The sequence below is a fragment of the Scomber scombrus genome, chromosome 2 (genome assembly GCF_963691925.1).
Source record: "Scomber scombrus chromosome 2, fScoSco1.1, whole genome shotgun sequence".
Taxonomy (NCBI): Eukaryota; Metazoa; Chordata; class Actinopteri; order Scombriformes; family Scombridae; genus Scomber; species Scomber scombrus.
Window position 1 is genome coordinate 30,286,128 of NC_084971.1, and position 19,193 is coordinate 30,305,320.

The 19,193-nt window shown below is 37.2% G+C and overlaps 1 protein-coding gene across 2 annotated transcripts; it reads right to left on the reverse strand.

Annotated features, from left to right (window-relative positions):
* Positions 1–911: 911 nt before the first annotated feature.
* Positions 912–18,907, reverse strand: rac2 (Rac family small GTPase 2). 2 transcript variants are annotated; one of them, XM_062436391.1, is made up of 7 exons: positions 18,821–18,907; positions 11,341–11,412; positions 9,612–9,729; positions 7,936–7,998; positions 4,201–4,360; positions 3,032–3,164; positions 912–1,501 (listed from the first exon to the last, which is right to left on the reverse strand). In XM_062436391.1, exons 1-6 carry the CDS (start codon positions 18,853–18,855, stop codon positions 3,034–3,036), a joined length of 579 nt encoding a protein of 192 aa, XP_062292375.1. In that variant the 5' UTR covers positions 18,856–18,907; the 3' UTR covers positions 912–1,501; positions 3,032–3,033. The 2 variants fall into 2 exon arrangements, with proteins under 2 accessions (XP_062292375.1, XP_062292376.1); XM_062436392.1 differs by lacking the exon at positions 912–1,501 and having other exon boundaries at positions 3,104–3,164; positions 4,197–4,360.
* Positions 18,908–19,193: the final 286 nt, after the last annotated feature.

Consider the following 19,193-nt stretch of genomic DNA (forward strand, 5'->3'; position numbering starts at 1 on the left):
CTGTAAACAGCTCAGTGTTCCCACGCAGTGCACCGTGGCATCTGTCTAACATAAACTACTCTCTGGAGACTTGGAAATATGATTGCTGTCATTAATCTGCAGAGCCTATTCTAAACAAACTACTGTAAACCAACAGTAGTTTTGAAGTGGCTGGCAGGAAACAAGTGCAGAGCTATGGGTATAACAAGCAACCGAAGAACCAAGTTTCCCTTAGGGGACAATACAAGCAACTGAACTGAACTGAACAGTGAATTGCCAGCCAATTCATTTCAACTGAAAATTAACCACAACCACATAAAGAAAAAAAAGGCTTATGTGGCTTCTACGGTGAAAACTATACTTTTTCTTAATGTTTTCAGTCAACATTTATATGCATGCCTTACTGGTGCCTTATAAACTTAAAAAAAGATTAACGTTTGTATGTTTTTGGCACTTACTGATTGCTTCATGTTAAGGAGAATTATCTGACAAAGGTGCAAGGGCCATTTAACATTGCGTTACCAACACACACACACTTCAGAAAATAATGAGCGATCTCGTCCACCTGGTGAGATCACCATAACCTCTCTCTCTCCTATTAACACCATTAATCAGTTAGCCCCTGTTAATCAGCACAAACAAAATAAGTCAGATTGATATCACTGTCCTGGTGCCTGGCCCTTTGGCAAAGCAAAGTGAGATAAACGATGCATGTAACAGATGGTAGACATGCAACCAGATAGATCAGTGTCACCATGGACAGACCCTACACACTCACCTCTGGGATCATGTAGATGATGCTGTATTATTATCGTTAGGAAGCTGTTAGAGACTAAACAACAACTGGAAAACCACTAGTTTGATCCTCAAAGCAACCAAAGCAGAAACTGTCACCTCACCACAAAAATAAATCAACTTTTTCTCAGCAGATATTTCACGTAATCAGAAATCTTTTATTCCAATATTACGACAAATAATACAGTTGCTTATAAACGTTATTCAAATAAAACATTGTTCATCTCCCTGCACACACAAAAGTACATTCCATATCCTTATCTATCATGATGTATGCATTGCCATTGTTCATTCCTCTTAAAATATGATATAAGACACGCTATTATTGCCACCTTATGTTTACAGTCAATAACAGGTACAACTCCCATACAGTTCCATACATTGTTTAGTTTTTGATACATTGCATAATGCCAGCATCCTGCTCCTGATCAAACAGTTTTAAGCTGAACAGTCTGTTGTATCTAGAATCTACATTAACCTGTATATTCAGATTTTCACAGAAAAAAAATCTGAACTTGCCTAAAGCGGCTTCACTATCTCAGAGTGTGTTGTGTGCATAGGTTTGCTACAATTTTGTTATCACTGGAAAACTAAACATTGGTATTTTTTTTTTTACACAACTATGGTGAATGCATTTGCTGTCTTCTTGTAGAAACATTACATAGTTTTAGAATCTTCTTTAAACCCAGGGTCAGCGGTCTCTCGTTCTCTCTGGTCCTGTGGGAATCTGAAACATTAAAAAACCCACATGAGTCTGTGACATCTTCACCACCACACATATGTTAACATGATTATACATAGAGGATGTCAAAGGGAATTCATTTCTACTTCAACTCAAGAACAAAAACAATTATGTTTCTCAGCGAGGAACGGACTAATTATCCTACATGCACTTTTGTAAAATAAAACTTTAGTCTTTAAATTGGCTTTGTGCTTAGGCATATTGAAATGCCAGTGGGATGCATTATGGTGATTTCTGAAAGAAAAGACGCAGTTTTTTTTCCTTTGGACTCTGTCTTTTTCAGTTGCTTATGTGTCTCCTGCAGAGAAAAGCTTTGAATCACTGTCTGTCAAATTACTGCCGTATTTTCTAGCTCGATACATTACACGTCTGTCCTCCTTCTGGCAGATTGGAAATCTACCCTGAAGCCTTGGAACTACTTAGCAAGTGCTGTGATAGGAACTTTTATTTCATATGACACTAATGAAATCATTTAAGAAGAATCCACCTTTGTAGTGTAATATTAGAGTAGGCTCCATCTGCTTCTTGTTCTGTCTGTCTGTCACTTAAAGTAACTATTTTTTTTAAAGCTTTCTTGTTCTCTTCGGCTCACCTTATTCTACTTCTCCCATTGTAGAGGAGTTTTCCATTATGAAACATTTTAAGATGAATTGAACATATAGTGCTCGCTTCAGTAATATAATGTAATAGAGCTGTGGTTTGACTTTATAAAGCATAATGTATAAATTATCACCCAATTTTGTGTTAGACCAACTTCATTACCACCAGTTTTACACATTTTCTTGGAACATGATGGTCAATAGGCCTGATTTAAAGACAGCTAGCACAACATTTTCATCACAATTGTGTAAAGAGAAGCAAAATGCATTACTTAGGGAAGCTTTTTATTTGTAGCATTTAAGTGCTTTAATTATTCCATATAAAATTATCCCTATTTTTTTCCCCAATTTACACATTTTTTATGTACCTAAAAGAGGCTGTTGAATCAGTTGCCATTAGTGATCACCCAATTCTTGTTGCATTGTATGCGATACATGTTCCCCCAGAGTAGTGTGGCAGGGGAAGGGTAACCTAAGGCACCGAATGAGGAAGGGAGCACCTAATAAGTGGAAGAATTTTATTTTTCTCTTCTTACCAACAGGTGTTATTCATCTATTTTTACCCACTGACTTACATGGTTTTCCTCTGGTTTGATTTTAAAATCCTTACTGGTTGGTTGGTCAGTTTTTGCCTGACAATCACCAGACTACATTGGACTTTGGACTGGACTTTTGAAATTGTAGGACGGGAGGTACTATTGTTGCAGTTTTTGGGGTCTCCAATCTAAAATCATGGCCTATGACATCAACATACATCAACATACAACCGAACTGGCCCTGTTGTATGGGATGCTTTCAGTCTAATAATCCATGAAAAATGAATAACAGCATCATAATGACCTTTCCTTCTTTCTCTCACATATACATAATACATTTTTCAGCTGTTCCTTTATTCTCTCCCCATTCCCATACTTACAATTACAGCAGTGAGCAGGGCTTCTTCTTAACCTTGGTAGGCTGGGGGCACAGTACAGCGCGGATGGCCTCATCAAACACAGTCTTCAAGCCACGCTGGGTCAAAGCTGAGCACTCCAGGTATTTCACTGAGTCTATATGTACATACAGAAACACACACACACAATGGCCAACCAACATGAATATAAATACACATACTGTAGAAAAATAGCAACTATAAATAACGAAAAAAGGCTGAAATGAAAAAGCTCTAAATACTGCAACGGTATCTCATTTTTTACCACTTTTTATAAAACTTTTGACAGGACCTTTATCTGCAGGACGTATAGAACCTGCGATTGAACAGCTGTTGACACAACAGTTATATATGTGAACAAAGATGTCTCTAAAAACGTTCATATATTAACATAGTGTAGCCAAGTGTTGCTAAACAACAGCAGGTACCAACTACTCCATCATAAGTGGTTGGTTAGTTAGTTAGTGAGTTTCTGAAATTAATTCCTTGCATAGGTTTTTTGGCTGCATTATTATAACATTATGTATTCCATCAGATTACAATGAAATAAATCATGGATTGTAATTGAAAGTAATCTTAATTGATTATTTTGGGGCAGTAAAACAAGCTGTAAACAAAACACTTTCTGTCCACCTGCCCAATATAATCCCCAATATTCTGTTATCTTTCAGATCCAACACCTGAGAAAATAAATCTGGTTCTTTAGCAGCTAAATCTTCACTTTGATCACCAGCTATTCTAAACTGTTTTGGTCTTGGGCTGGTGGCGCTCAGTGTGCATAAAACAGCTTTTTAATGGACTGTTTTCCTGGAAATAGCTGCTAAAAGTTAACCAAAACAATAAACCAATACAATGAATTCAAATATGAAAAAAAAATACTCCATGGAATTGAAAGGACCTGCAAAGTTAGATTCTCTGAGGGTTTGTTATATTATCAACATAAAACTATAGATTAGTGAAGTATTAAAATCTGAAAACTAATTAAGGACCAGGGACATTTTAACTACTATACTTTCAAATTCAATATACCAACACAGTAAACGCAGTAATGGCAAAGAAGACAAAACACAAATCAGCTATTAAGATCAGAAAGGCGACAAACTTCCATCCAAAGTCTGAGAAGACACGAATGGATGGACATGAATGTGACTGACCTATCTCCTTAGCCAGAGCCAGGCCTTGAGGGTAGGTGATGGGAGACAACTTCTTCTCCTTCAGTTTCTCGATGGTATCCTTCTCGTCCCTCAGATCCAGCTTGGTGCCCACCAGGATGATTGGAGTTGAGGGGCAATGGTGGCGAACCTCTGGGTACCACTGACAGAGGACAGAGTGAAGGCAAAAAAATATAAAAATTAGAAGAGAGACGGGGCGGCTGAGACACGAAGAAAGAAAATGAATGCGAATGAGAGAGATGAAGAAAACGACAGGGGGTGAAGGGAGGTGAGACGAGAAAGTTGGAAGCTAGAAGTTAAGAAATGGTGTGAGAAGTAGAGGAACCATGTGGTCTGGTTTCTTAAATTTCATAATAGAAGTCTTAAGTTGCATATTACATGCTATAGGCACAGTGTGGAAAATAGGGTTAGGTTTAGGTTCTGTAAATGGGTTTTTTGCTCAAGCAATAAGAGTTTCATCCCCAACTTGAAAATAATTTCTTAACCTGAGTGAAGTATTCATTTTCTGAGCTATCCTCCACTCTTTACCGCCTTCTTCTTCAACAATTTCTCTTAAAACTCTCTCTTGCATACCCAGGCACGTACTTTCTCCTCTCCCTCTGATCTCTCATTTGCTTGCCTTCTCACCTCATATCTTTATGTACCTCTACAAACCTCCCCCTCTTGCTCTATCTCTCAAAGTCCTTTTACTCTTTGCCTCTTTTATCCTCTTTCGATCCATTTTCCTCAACGAGAAAATGAGAGATGCTATCTGCTTAAAAAGTAAGTACATTCTGTTGGAGGGCCCGCAGGCCAGTGATAACTCTTGTTTTTGATTGGCAAATCCAACCTGCTTAGTGAAGAGCTCTGCTCACAAGCTTGACATTTTGGGATTATGGGTATTACCTGATGAATCATGCTGCTGCTTCTTTAGGTGAATTCTTTTTTAAATCTCCTAGCATGTTGTGTTAACATTTTAAGCCACTGTGTAATACAAATAAATGGATTCCTTTAGTCTCCTTCTCCCTCTTCAACTTCTACTATCTGTGCCTCTGACATTTCATTAAAATACATTTAAATTCCATTTCTACATGCTATCTTGGTCATATAGCCAAGAGGGACGTTCTCTGGTGGAAGTTTCTAAACTTATCAAGTGGATATTTCCTGAGTTTGTTCTTTACTGCAACTTCATAACAGAGCTGTAGACTTGAGAGTTAAGTCACGTCCGCAAAAATGAGGACTTGAGTGATGACTCCCTGAGGACTGCATTTGACTTGAGACCTGGGAGCAAAACAATCAAGTTTTGATGGTAAAATCTCACAATAGAAAATGACCTAAACAGTCTCAGGCAAGCCTACAGCTTTTATATTTAATAATTAGGCCTTTGCATTTAAAGTACTGAGTCTTCACTATGTAATTACACGATAAACACAAATGTTGTGTAATTTTAATGATCAGCTGTCAGAGTTTTTAAAAACCTACATTCAGATTTCCTGTTTGCTTAAAAAGACGTGAGACTTGACTAGGACTTGAATTAATACTTACTTAATACTAAAGATTTAAGACTCAGTTTGGACTTGAGACTTGAGATCCAACTTAGATTTGTCTTAATTGACTTGGAACTTGATGCTTGCCTGAAATGACTTGAGACATGCTCAGAAAGACTTGGAGTCAGGATCAGTTTAGACTTGACTTAAATTTGTCTCAAATGACTTGAGATCTTGAGAGAAAATTGACTTGGACTTGTCATAATTTACTTTAAACTTGACTTAAGACTTGCTCTAAAAGATGAGATGCAACTTGGACTTGCTCTTAAATATTTGACTTAATCTTCACTGACTTGAAACTTGAGTTGGACTTGTCTCAGTTGACTTGAGACTTTATTTTGACTTGTCTTTATTGACATGAAATTTGATTTTAGATGTTTTTTTCAAACAGAAGATTTATCATTGCTCTAAAATATTTGAGATATGACTCTGAGTTGTCTTCAGTGACTTGAGAGATGAACAGACGGACACCAGATTAGACGATTTAGATGCTTATTACTTTAATTTTGATTTCTCTGGATTGACTTGAGACTTGACATGAGGCCTGTTTAAAAGCGCTTCAGATTTGACTTAAACCTGAGACTTGAATAGTCTTGAATGGCATGACTTGGACTATATAAACACATGTACACTGTTAGTAGTCAGTACTGATTATACAGTGAGCTGGGCACTCATTTGGGTAATTCTGTGACCTCTTGAGCATTTATCAGGTTGTTTATGTTATCCAACAATGTCACAATCATTAAACAAAAGATCTAATCTCCCTTTAATTGCTTAAAACGATTGTTAACCCCACAGTAATCTTTCTGCCCTTGTGTCTTCAGTTGATTGTGAGTCTTGTAATGTTGCACAAAGTGATTATTCTCTTATCGGTGATGACTGAGTGAACAGGATGCTGGTCAGTCAATACTCCATTTTGTCATTATGCTTTGATTTGCTTGACATTTAGCTGATCTAGTGCTTTGCTGTCAATGGTTGTTAACCTGTAGACACAAAACTTGAGCTCTCTGAGACTGATGCCTGGTGGATTGAGAGGAACAGGTTTGTCTAACTCGTCCCTTAAAGGGCCATACTCAGAGTAGGTCCACTGGAGGTTTCCACTTGTATAAGTTGCATACTCGGCTATACAAATGGCTCCAAACTAGTTGCAATGTGATAAAACATGCTTGTAGGTGCATGTCTTTACACAGAGTTTTGTTTCAAATATGCAAAGTTTCTTTGTACCTTCAGTGTTTCTCAACAAAATGCACAGAGGTCTAACAAATGTGTCGAAAGCATTTCCTTCCTCATAAAGAAATTGCAAAGCTGATTTTGTAAGATTTTTAAATCCTGCCTTGTTTGCAGACTGTACGTTTGCCAGGTAACAGTCTTAGCTTGTCTTCTTGCCTGCCTTTGTTGGTGAATTGCTGTATTTCTTGGTACATTACAGCCACATGTGGCCTCGATCATCGGGATAGTGTGAAACCTTTGGTGGGACCATGTATCACGTCACTCAGGAGACAAAACGGGGACCCAAAAACTGCTCCATAGTGCTAACTGAGGGACAGAAACTACCCTTGAAACGAGCTCAGAGACATTTTCCACAGCTAAAAAGTGACCATGTGACATTTCAATTGAGGGACAGGCAATTAAATACTGTGCTCTAAAAGATAATTGAAATCATCTAATATAACAAGTCACTTCTACGAACATCATTGGTTGAGACCATTATGTGCAATTATAAATCCATCAAATGTTTAGTTTTTCATTAAGGGTAATGTAAATTAATCTATAATGTATACCTATCATCTGAGTTCAATATCTGAAATTGTACATCTCTATATGGACAATTTGCTTGATCTGAAATGAATCACAGTGTAGTGACACTTGGTTTCCTCCTCCTCTTTCTTCACCACTCTGACTAAAGATAGCCAGTGTTGAGGAATATCGCAGAAGACATATAATCAATCTCATGCATGTGGTTCATTTTACGTGGGAACAGTTCTCCTATCCCTATCCCTGTCCCTGTCTATTTCTATATCTATATCTATATATAGAGTTGGATAAAATTTAGTCATTTGCTTTGTTTCTATTCTACCAGATGCATTTTAATGTTATGTCTACTTGATTTAATATGAGAAAATCTGTATAAGTGAAAGACTATTTATTCAGGTAACTTATAAAGGTTGATATAACAATTAATGAGACTCACCTTAGCTCTGACGTTCTCATATGACGCTGGACTCACAAGAGAGAAACAGATCAGAAAAACATCCTGGAAAGACAAAGGAGAAAGAAAATGTGGAGAAAGTTAGACTGTGAGAAACACGAGTGAAAGATGTTGTACATGTTAGATAGGACCATACAAGGCTATGTTATACAAGTGTATGCATTATAATGTACAGTAGTATGTTATAGTATTCTATACTTGCAATGGGATGATTATGTATACAACTAACTTCTTCACTAATTTTATTACAAAAGGCATTTTAATCTTTTCCTATTGTGGAGAAACATGTTTTTCTTAACCCTTACATGTTGTTCAGGTCAAATCTGAGGCATTTTTACATTTGAGAACCTAAACATCATTATTTTAGCCTGAAGTTACCCAAAATAAACAGAAATCGAAATATTTGAAAGGTTTTTTTGTTTTGTTTTGGGGTTTGTTTGTTTTTATGTGCACCTGATTTTAGTATTGAAACATTTAGTATTGAAAAATATTGTTGCATTCTGCACGTTAAATAATATTCACTGAAATCATGATGGGTGTCATGTTCTCCTGTTTTATGTAACGTGACCATAATAAAGTGTGAGAGCGACTGTTGTTTTCTCCAAAAACAAATAGCGCTAAACCTAAAGAAAACACTCTCTCTGCTCTTGGAAAATTTAATGAAAGATGAATCATCTTATTATTAAAGACTAAAATAGATTAATGCTTCAGAAGTTGCCCAGAGACTAATAATGAGCAGAGACCATGAAGGCTCAGAATATTATAGTGCTTTACCAATTGTTGGCCACTAGGGGGCATCAGAAACGAGCAACACTGTCATAGTGTTACCAAGTTGACATGTTAGCACATTTGATTATAGTATTTTACACATTCAGCTGACATAGAGCAACGTTTGCATTCATGTGAAGTCATGTTTAGGTCCACTTGGAAAATGTTTGAAATGAGTCAAATATTCACTCTGCTTTTACATCTGTTTCCATAAGTAAGTATTTGTCTCTTTAGCCACTAAATGCTCCACTAGCTATAGTTGCTAACTTTATCTGAATGTAGTTTGGTGCTGAGCAGGTTGTTTACAGTGGATTTTAACAGACTTTTTTTTTGCTATTAAACAGCTGCCTGCTGTGGTTGAAAACCAGGTTTGCCACTGTAAGTGATCCTGTTAACATTGTACGTAGCCATGTGAACCATTTTTAATATAAAATGATTAATTATAGCTGCTGGAAACTGTGCATTAAGCCTCTTGAAGCAAGTACTAATTAATGGGTCAACATGCTTAGCTCTGTATTTATGTTCTTTTGTCTAAGATTTGTGCATAACAACAGATGTGTAATATGATGAGGGTTTCATCTAGAAATCATGACTTATATTGTAAAAGTGAAGTAAAAATATCTGGTGGTCTTCACACATATGGCAGCTTTCGCAGTAACCGCTCCATCTCTTTCTCTTTTCTTTTCCTGCCTTTTAATTTAATGGGATGGAGATCATTCAGCCAGCAGTGTTGTAAATGGATCTGGCAGTTGCAATCTCAACTCTCCCGGGTTTCACAGCAGCAGATAAAGTGGATTTCTACCTTTTTAATAAATGGTGCCTGTGTATGTGTGTGTGTATGTGTGTGTGTGTGTGTGTGTGTGTGTGTGTGTGTGTGTGTGTGTGTGTACCGTCTGTGGGTAGGACAGTGGGCGAAGCCTGTCGTAGTCTTCCTGTCCAGCTGTATCCCAGAGGCCCAGGTTGACTGGCTTGCTGTCCACCATCACATTAGCTGAGTAGTTGTCAAATCTGTTGGGAGCACAGAAGGTCAGCGATCAATCAATCAGTCTGTGAGTCAGTCTTTAATTTAATTGATTATTTAAACAATCAATCATTTGATTTATAAATGCCATAGAAATGCCATCACGCCAAGCAAGGGTCTCATTGTGAGACATCAGTCATCTACTGGCCTGTGACGTTATAAGAAAGTATTGAACGGATATCTGAAGGGAGATTCTTTTTTTAGGGAACACATGGAAAATAAGATGATTGGTGTATTATAAATTATATAATGAAACAATTTCTTTTCATTCATTTATGTACCCATTTTCAAAATAGGGACATTGACATCAGACACATATAATGATTATTTAACTAATTAGTTGTAAACATACTATTTTTTGTCCAATTAATGAGACAGTTACTTTTGATATTTAACTTTTAATTTCCTTGTTCCCTGTGTTTGTTTCACCTAAAAAAAATTAAAAAATAACAACAAACAACTGTCCAGAGACTTTGGCCTCTGTTGGTTACATATATCTGTGTTGAGGAAATAGGTTATAAAGTGTCCTGTACAGTAAAGATTATGATGGTTAAGCAGCACTGCCCCCCTGAGGTTTACCTTAAACATTACAGTCTAATTTAGCAGCTTTTAGTTTTTGTGTTTTGTGTTCCTAAACTTTCCTCTGGACCTATGCTTTGTACTTGTGCTGCTACACATAACAAAACATAAACAATTACCAGGTAACTTCAGCTAAAGAGCACCATGTGCAATTAAATCCAAAATACTTTAATTGTTCTCTAGGGGAAAATATATAAAATAATATTTTTAAAGTCTCATATATACAATCTAAATACACTATTTACAAAATATAAGGATACAACATTTAAAATCTTGACGATATGTAGAGTAAGTGTTGATTGCATTAACTTGGGTTGTATAAGTTTCATTTTTCGCAACATGCATGTACACATACTCTTTTTTAGCAACATCCTGCTTCACTGTCATGCTTAAATTTAGAGATGCTATCGTATCGCTTGTTCTAGCCTTTCCACACTCAGTAGCAGTCAGGTCTAGAGTGAATCTACAAAACAGTTCTGTTTCTTACTTGTTTCATTTGTTTATTTCAGGGTCATTTATCTGATCTTATTATTTTGGTTTAAACTTATATTGCTATTTTAATTTTTGCAACTTTCTTGCCTTGTGTCATTATTGCCACTTGTAGTGCTGAAATGTTTAAAACTAGTGCCTTGCTCATGGGCAGTGACACATTAATAGTTAAGGGAAGGAAATGTGTTTGTCATTTACCTTCTTCTCTTATTACTTGCAAGGTTTTAACCAGGTAAGCTTTTAGGAAGACAAGTTTTCATAGCCTGTAGGCTGCTGCCAGCCCAAACCTGTTGGTGTTATTGCCATCAGATATCTGCAGATGCACTGCTGTGTGTTTGTCTTCGTTACCGTGTGCAGTTGAGTTTCTAACATTTGTCCATGTGTGCACACAATTGCATTGCATTGAGTGTTGATATGATGTGCAACAACATGTTTTTTTTTTTTTTAACTTTGTACAATTTATGTCTTTCATACCTTCAAAGCGAGAGAGTGAGAGAAAGAGAGAGTGTGCCTGTGTGCGTCATACTCACACTGTAGGAATGTACTCCCCGGGGAAGGCATTGGTTGTGTAGCTGATGAGAAGACATGTTTTCCCCACAGCTCTAAATCACACAAGTGAAAACACATACAGTAAGAAATTATGAAAAGGCAACAATGTTTTAGGCTATAAGAGTATAATTAAAAGAAAGACTGAAGATGGTGGGACTGCAGGGGGAAAAAACTGTTATATAAGCTGTATCCAAGTTCCACAATAACATTACATTTTCAAAGTGTACCGTCTTTGGAGTTTGTGTACAAGGAATTACAATACTTCGTGTTTTGCAATAAAAAGAAACAGGGTGAGATGTGCACCGGTAGCTATGAGTAACTCAGGGGCTTAAACATCCGGTTCAACTTTACAAATAAATACAATCATATTTCAGCATTTTCCATAGTATAGTTTCTAGCTATGAGCTGTGAGTATCAATGTTTTTTTGCAGTATGCATTGTAGTATGACATCTTTTCCACGTCACATACTTAAAACCTATGAGTCAAACTATACTTCTGTAGCGCCCCTCATACAGGTTGGTACTTTATAGATGACTAATAAAACAGTACAAACATACACAGAACATCCGATTTGTGACAAATGCACCCAAGAAATATTTAACTAACTACATAAAAAATGACAAAAGACTATGTTAAATAATTAGCCAGTAATAAAAAAAAAAACCCAAATAATACAATACAATTAAAGATTAAGTAAAATAAATTAAGTCCATAAACTATTAAAATCAAAAGCCACGTTACATAGGTGGGTTTAAATCTATTAACACTTCAGGTGGACTGTTCCAGCAGCTCGGAGCATAAAAAACTACATGTGTCCTCACCAACTGTTTTTTTGTCCTAGAACAACTTAAAGACTCATGCCAGAGGACCTGAGGGGTTGTACTGTTAAACATTGCAAGCATGGCAGACAAGTAAGCCAGTGAAAAACCATGAAGTGCTGTTTAAACAAATAAAGTAACATTTTAAAATCAATCTGAAAACTCACAGACAACCAAAGTAAGACTTTAAAGACGTAGTTTGAAGAATGGATACAACTAGTGAAAAGACAAAGAAGAAGCGATGTGATGAGAGAGTTAAAAGGCTGATCATTCATATACAATATCATGAGTTTATGTTTGAATAGTTCACAAACAAACTTGAAATATTTGACAAAACCTCAGATGCATTAGCGTGTTTATAACAGGAGCACAGTGAGCATCTGGTGTCAACCACCACCGTGATGAAACGGCACGTCTGCTGCGTGCAGGAGATCATCAGACATGTATCGACTAGCCCAGTTCTTAGTTTGTTCCAGAGCATAGCTGTCAGCGTTTCAGCAACAACACCAGGACTCGTGCCCTGTCTTCCCTTATAAGAGGGGCAGAAAAATGCAGATAATGTTCGGGGCAAGTCTAATTGGGAACAGGTTGTCAGGGTGTTGCCTCAGCTTTGTTGCTTTTTAATCAAACAAAAGTTGATTGTGAAAATCCATCCTGACTGACACCAGGTGATAAAGGCTCCAAAACTGCACATGTAGCTTTTAGAACCATATGTTCATCGTATGGTATGGAGTTCACATTTATCATGTTCCTTTTATGTAAATTTTACGCACACAATAGTTGTAAGGCAAGCTCTAAATCCCAGTAAACAAAAACAATGTTCTTCCTAAAACCGTATAGTCTCAACTGGCTTCTTACAATAAGTGATTTGGCCTTTTTATCTGCCATAGTTCGGATTTTGACTGGGCTCCTATTACTGGTTTAACGTAGGTGGGGAAAAGATGATGTTACAATATTAATAAAATTCAACAGTAGAGGAAGGATTACAGAATTGTTTGTCTGTTGTTTTACTTGTGTTGCCAAGGAGACACAAATTTGATTGAACCGCGCCCTCACAGTCCTGAAGAGGCCGAAGTAATATCTAACTCATATTAATACCTACAGATGTTTTACTTTTTAACTTTATATTTTGATGCCTCTCCCTTAGTAACAAACATTACTTGCTAGAGCTGTTAGCTGCCTCTCACATTCTTCATCACCAGGTGACATTTACTCCGTTGCCATAGAGTGAGAAGTTTCAACATGCATATTTTCATTTTTTTTTGTTTTTTTTGCCAAGGTTCAGATTTCAGGTAAATAAAACATCTGCCACTTTGCTGTTGTTTGAAGTACTTACAACATTTTTTTTTTTTTTAAACTAACCCCTTACCATAACCCTAAAAAAGTCTATTAAAACTAAAACAAGTTGCCCAAAATATCAATGGACAGGTTCAAGCGCTTTGAATAAGAGTTCTTAAAATGTATAAGTAGAAGACAGTTGAGTAATGATATATAAGAATGCTTCGGATGTGTCCAATATCACTCAATGTATAAACATGTATAAACATACTGTACTAAAAAATGTCCACAATGGGGCATAAAATGTAATATCCATATCACATACACTAGGTTTTTTTTTTTTTTAAACCACCAGTTCAGTCCTTCATCTTTGATTTTGACAATTTTCAGTCACAGGACACAGTAATGATGATTCATTAGTTTCAGAAACCTCAACATACCGCTTATTGTGCAGTGAACTGAATGTTCAGGGAGTGATATGAGGCGCAACATATGTGCTGATAAAACTAAACTAACTTCATTGCTAAATACCGCTAGAGATAACTGAAGAAATGTATCTGTGGGTTGACTGACTCTTTAAAGAGATTAAAAAAAAATCCCACTCAAAAATGACTTTGTATTTTATGCTTAAATGTAAAAAAATGTTCAGAATACACAGAAAGCTGATTCAGGGTGTAAAAAGGCTCTCATCATAGAGGATGGCATCTTAAAATGGCCGGCCCAGGAACGAGATGACTCAATAATCGTATGAGCAGCTGTCAAGTAAGAAAAGCAATGGGTGCATGTGTGTGTGTGTGTGTGTGTGTGTGTGTGTGTGTCTGTTATGTGTGTGTGTGTGAGAAAGAGAGAGTACTTCTATCTTTGTGAGGTCCAACTTGACTAGTTTGAGTTAGATTACATTTCTCAGGTTGTGACTTCAACAAATGGTGGTTAAATTGTTAAAAGGTTAGGTAAGGGGTTGGTCATACCGTTTTCATGTTAAAGATTAATGGTTATAGGAATGCGTTTGGTTGTGCATTATGTCAGTAAAAGCCCTCACAAATATAGAAATACAACCGTGTGTGTGTGCGCGCTGTGGTTGGACATGAGTCAAAAAAGGAACTGATCTGTTTCAGAAGCAAGCGTCAGGGTTGAAAACAGGAACCAGCCAAGCTGAGCTATCAAGAAGGGGAAAAAACTCTTATACCTCTGATCTCTCTCTGTCTCTTTTCTTCTTAATCTGGTTTTCCATCAACTTTTCTGTCCCCTGCTGACACCATCCTACATAATCTGGTTTCAGCTTGGCAAACTCTTCAAAGAAAATTCATTCTCGCTCTGCCTCTGTTTCTGTCTCTCCGCTCTTGATCCCCATTCTGCATCTATGTTACGTATCTCAATCTTCTTTCCTCCACTGAGATGTTCTTTCTTTTTCTCCCTGTCTTGCTTTATGTCAGATTTAGCCTGCCATTTATGACCATGTATCCTTCACAACAGCATACTTTTTCTAATTTCTTCTTCTTCTTTGTTCGAGGCACCCATGTCTCCCTTCAGTTGGTCTATTTTAAAAAGCAGAAGTACAGAGTAAAAAAGGCCTCGAGCAGAAGGAGTAAAAAAAATGTCAACCTGAACTCAAACAAAAAACAAAGTGAGATGAAATTTAAATATGTACATCATGTCTATTAGTCTAAAAGTTTCCAAAGCAGGGAAACTGAAAAGATTAAATATGTTTTCCTCTTCATTTAGTTTCATTAGTTCATTAATTTTTCCATTTTGTTTCACTGTATTCAAATTTAAAGGACCAGTGTGTAGGATTTAGTGGCAGTGGTGAGGTTGCAGATTGTAAACAACTGAATACGCCTACCCTCAGCAAGCGTATAGGAGAACTTATGGGGGCCGTGAAACTCAAAACACAAAAGACTCTTTAGAGCCAGTGTTTGATTTGTCCATTCTGGGCTACTGTAGAAAAATTGAGATCTCTGACCTCTGTGGAAGAAGACTTACTCCCTATGAAAATATAAAGGGCTCATTCTAAGTATTTGAAAACACAATGATTCTTATTTTCAGGTGATTACACACTAATTAAAACATACTTCTAAATATTACATCCCATTAATGCCAAGTCCTTTCTGTAGTATAACCAGCTTGGGGTTGGGTGGGAATGTGTGACATCTGATTTGTTCTCCTAGAGACAGAAGAAGATCCACCTTTTTTAGACTTGCTCTATTTTTTAAGTTTGAAAAGTTTGAAAAATAAACTCATCCTGCTATGTCTGAAAAAAGCACATACATACATTATCTCTATCAGCTATATTATATGTACCTATAGCTTGGACAGTTGGGATATCCACTAGATTTTGTAACAGAGCACTGTGGGTTTGAACATTTGGCTACACAGCACTAGTTTGTAATGTCTGAACCACTGGTGGGCCTCTCTTCTTAAAGTTGAAAATGTATTGTAATTTCCAACTAACTAAAATGTTATTGAAACAGACCATCGATCCATCCAAAACAGGCTAACACTATAACAATAACAAGGCCATAAATGCCTTATGTTAACTTATAGGCGACAGATACTCGCTGAGAAAACGACTTCCCTATAATCTCAGACCAACTTCCTCCTCTGTTTCTGTTAATGGAAGCTATAAATGTCTTTTCTGACATCTGGTTTAGTCACACAGACAAACATACACATGTTCACATGTCACACAAACAGAGCAGCTGCCGAGACTATCTCAACCAGGTACATCTGCATAGATTTCACCTTCAGTGAAACTGGTGGAGCCCCAAAATTAACAGTAGAAAGGTCAACAGCTACTATATACAGCAAAGAAAATTTACAGTGAAGAAGTGTTGAAGCAGGATGCCATATTAGTTTCTACCAGAGCTGATCAAAAACTAAAAAAATCATGATAGAAATTACTCATAGCACCACCAGCCTCAACTGACAGCTTCTCGGTTCACATGGGGCCAATGGAGTCTCTCAGAGGTGCTAAAACATTTCTTAACCAGGCAAATCAATACTGTGAGTGAGTGAATACCCCAGATGTGAAACTGGGCAGAAATCTTAGCTCTACCCAAATTACTTTCTCTGCATTCCTTCACAATATTTCCTCCTTTTTTGTGTATGATTGAAAGCTGGGTCAAGGTCTGGACATGGTCACATGCTGTAATAAAATACAACTCATTTTATGTTTTTGACGTAAGAAGTCAAGAAGTATGCAACATGCTTGGCATTCAAGTGGCTGACATTGTGAGAAAACTCTTGCAAGGCAATTGACTATAACTAGCGCTGTCTGGTCCATTTTTTAAAAATGGTATAGGATTTAGCTGTTTTTGGATTCCAGTGATATTTCATGGTCCGGACTCTTTTCATTTGTGGTTCTGTGTTGGAGGAATGAGCTACCACACAGTGGACTGGCTCCCTTGGAAGAGTTGTTTAGATACCGATACCAGTATCGTAAATGCCGACAATACTACCTACATACCAGATCGGGTATCAGCGAGTATGCCGGTTTATGCATCAATCCAATACCAAACATTTTTTTATTAATCTTTTAAGTAGTGTCACACCCAATAAAACAGCTGATTTCCTGGTAATCAATTTTTCTTTGCTGCTCCAAAACAGCAGTCCACACTACAAACTGTGAAGTATAGCCAGAGGCAACAACTTTCAGACTCAGGAAGAAGAATTGATATCCAGTAAATAATGTAACGTTAGCTGTTAGCAAACCGTCAACTTCTTGGCAATATTTTAATCTGGAAAGTCCCACCAGTAAAACAGCAACGTGTATATTACCCAAGGGTTTAGTGTCACAGGGTGGCACTAGTGGTGCTAATTTCAACACCATCACCAACACCAAGTTTTTTAACACGTATCACATGAAAGATAACAATCATGCCACATCCATAGATGGTTTGTTGTATACAGCTGTCTATTTATTTATTATCAAATGTTGGAATCAGTATCGAGAAGGAAAAAATGTTAATGGAACCTCTCTATCCTATGTTGCATTCTAGAAGCCCCTGAAAACTCTTCTATGGAACACTTAGCCCCTTGAACCTTTCAACTCTTGTTTGATTATTGCGCTACTTTCTCGTGGTATTTCGTATGCACTTCCAGTCATTTCTTACATTAATTAAAAAAATAAGATACAAGAAAACAAAAACCATCCAAAAATGCTCCTGTGTACTCTTCTCACTGCACTTGTGAGTCAGCTACTTGAGAATTTGCACCATGCCTAATTTGAGTCACTGTCCTCTAATGCTATATCGACTTGCCCCGCTTGTAAGTTGCTTTGGATAAAAGGGTCTACCAAACGTCAATATACCATTAAAAAAAAAAAAACATCAGGATATGTCACAACTTGTGAACTTCAGATATATTTGGCTACAGTACAGTGCAAGTGCTGATTTTCAGTTTCAGGATTTTTTCGTCAGCACTTTCCCCTCATTGTAACGGTTTAATTTCAGATGCAGTGTCAAGGAGTACAACGGCAAAAAAGGAACAATGTCTCACTGTCCAAATACAGAGCTGGCCTTTACCTCTCCCCCATGATTTTAAATCACAGTGGTACATTCAACACACACACACACACACCAGGAAACTCAGATCACACAAGGAAATGCCGCTACCTGTGTGCAACCTGTAAATGTTAAATTCTCTGTTTACTGATCTCTTGCAGATACATCTACTTCCGCCTGACAGTTTCTCTCATCATGACAACCAGAGTCTTGCCCAACTTTCAAGGATAAAAAGTATGTACGACTTAGTCTTTCTGATGTGGTAGACGACACATTGTCCAAACTTGTTCTGAGGTAGTTTTTTTCAGACTTTCGAGCCAACAAATCCGCCAGGATTTCTAGTATTAAACAGTGCAATAAAGGTCAAATGCAAGAAAAGTTTGTCTTCCTGTTTTTTCTTGTCTTATAAGAATCTCTTTTTTAGCACATCTTCTACTTTAAATCCACAGTAAGGAGTCTGTGCTCTGAAGCTTGTTGCGTTGCAGCATTTTCCTGCATGTTGTGGCCTGTGTCATCCAGCACCCTCACTCTGAATCAGCACTGTCAAACACACACCTCAAGATGTACACGTAACACTGAAATAACTACCCTCAACTGCCCAAGCAGTTTACAAGTACAGCAGCCTTAAAGTTTTTTGACTAAATATCATATTACACAGCAACATCACTGCGGAAGTTGATCTAACTGTCACTCAGGGTTGTCCACGCCATATGCAAATTTGTGACATATTCATCAAATAATCCTCAATTCTGAGCCTACAGGGTAAAATATCACCCTCATGCATCAGCTGAATTAACACTTCATGATTCAGTAAGAAGGCAGCTTAAGCTTTAACAAGGTAGGTAAAGTAAAAATAATGGCGTACCCATCTCCCACGACAACACATTTGATAGCCTGCATCCTGTTCCGTCTTGTGCTCTTCAGTCTGAGAGAAACAGAGACAGAGAGGAAGGTTGAGAGCTCAGCATGCAACTACAGGAAATTGTTACACACCTCCCTCACTCACAGCAAAGTAGGCAGCAAAGGGAGGGCCCTTTACCTCCTTCTCTTCTCTCAGTTTTGCACTCACATCTTCTTCCTGTTTTGCTGTTTCATTTTTTTGTCCTCTACATTGCAGAACTCGTGCAAGAAAGTAGAAATTGTTGAGTGAATGATGAAAAATGACTCTTTTGCAACAGATAATAATACATATACATGTGAAATGGCTGTTTTGAAGAAAAAACACTCAAGTCCTTGTT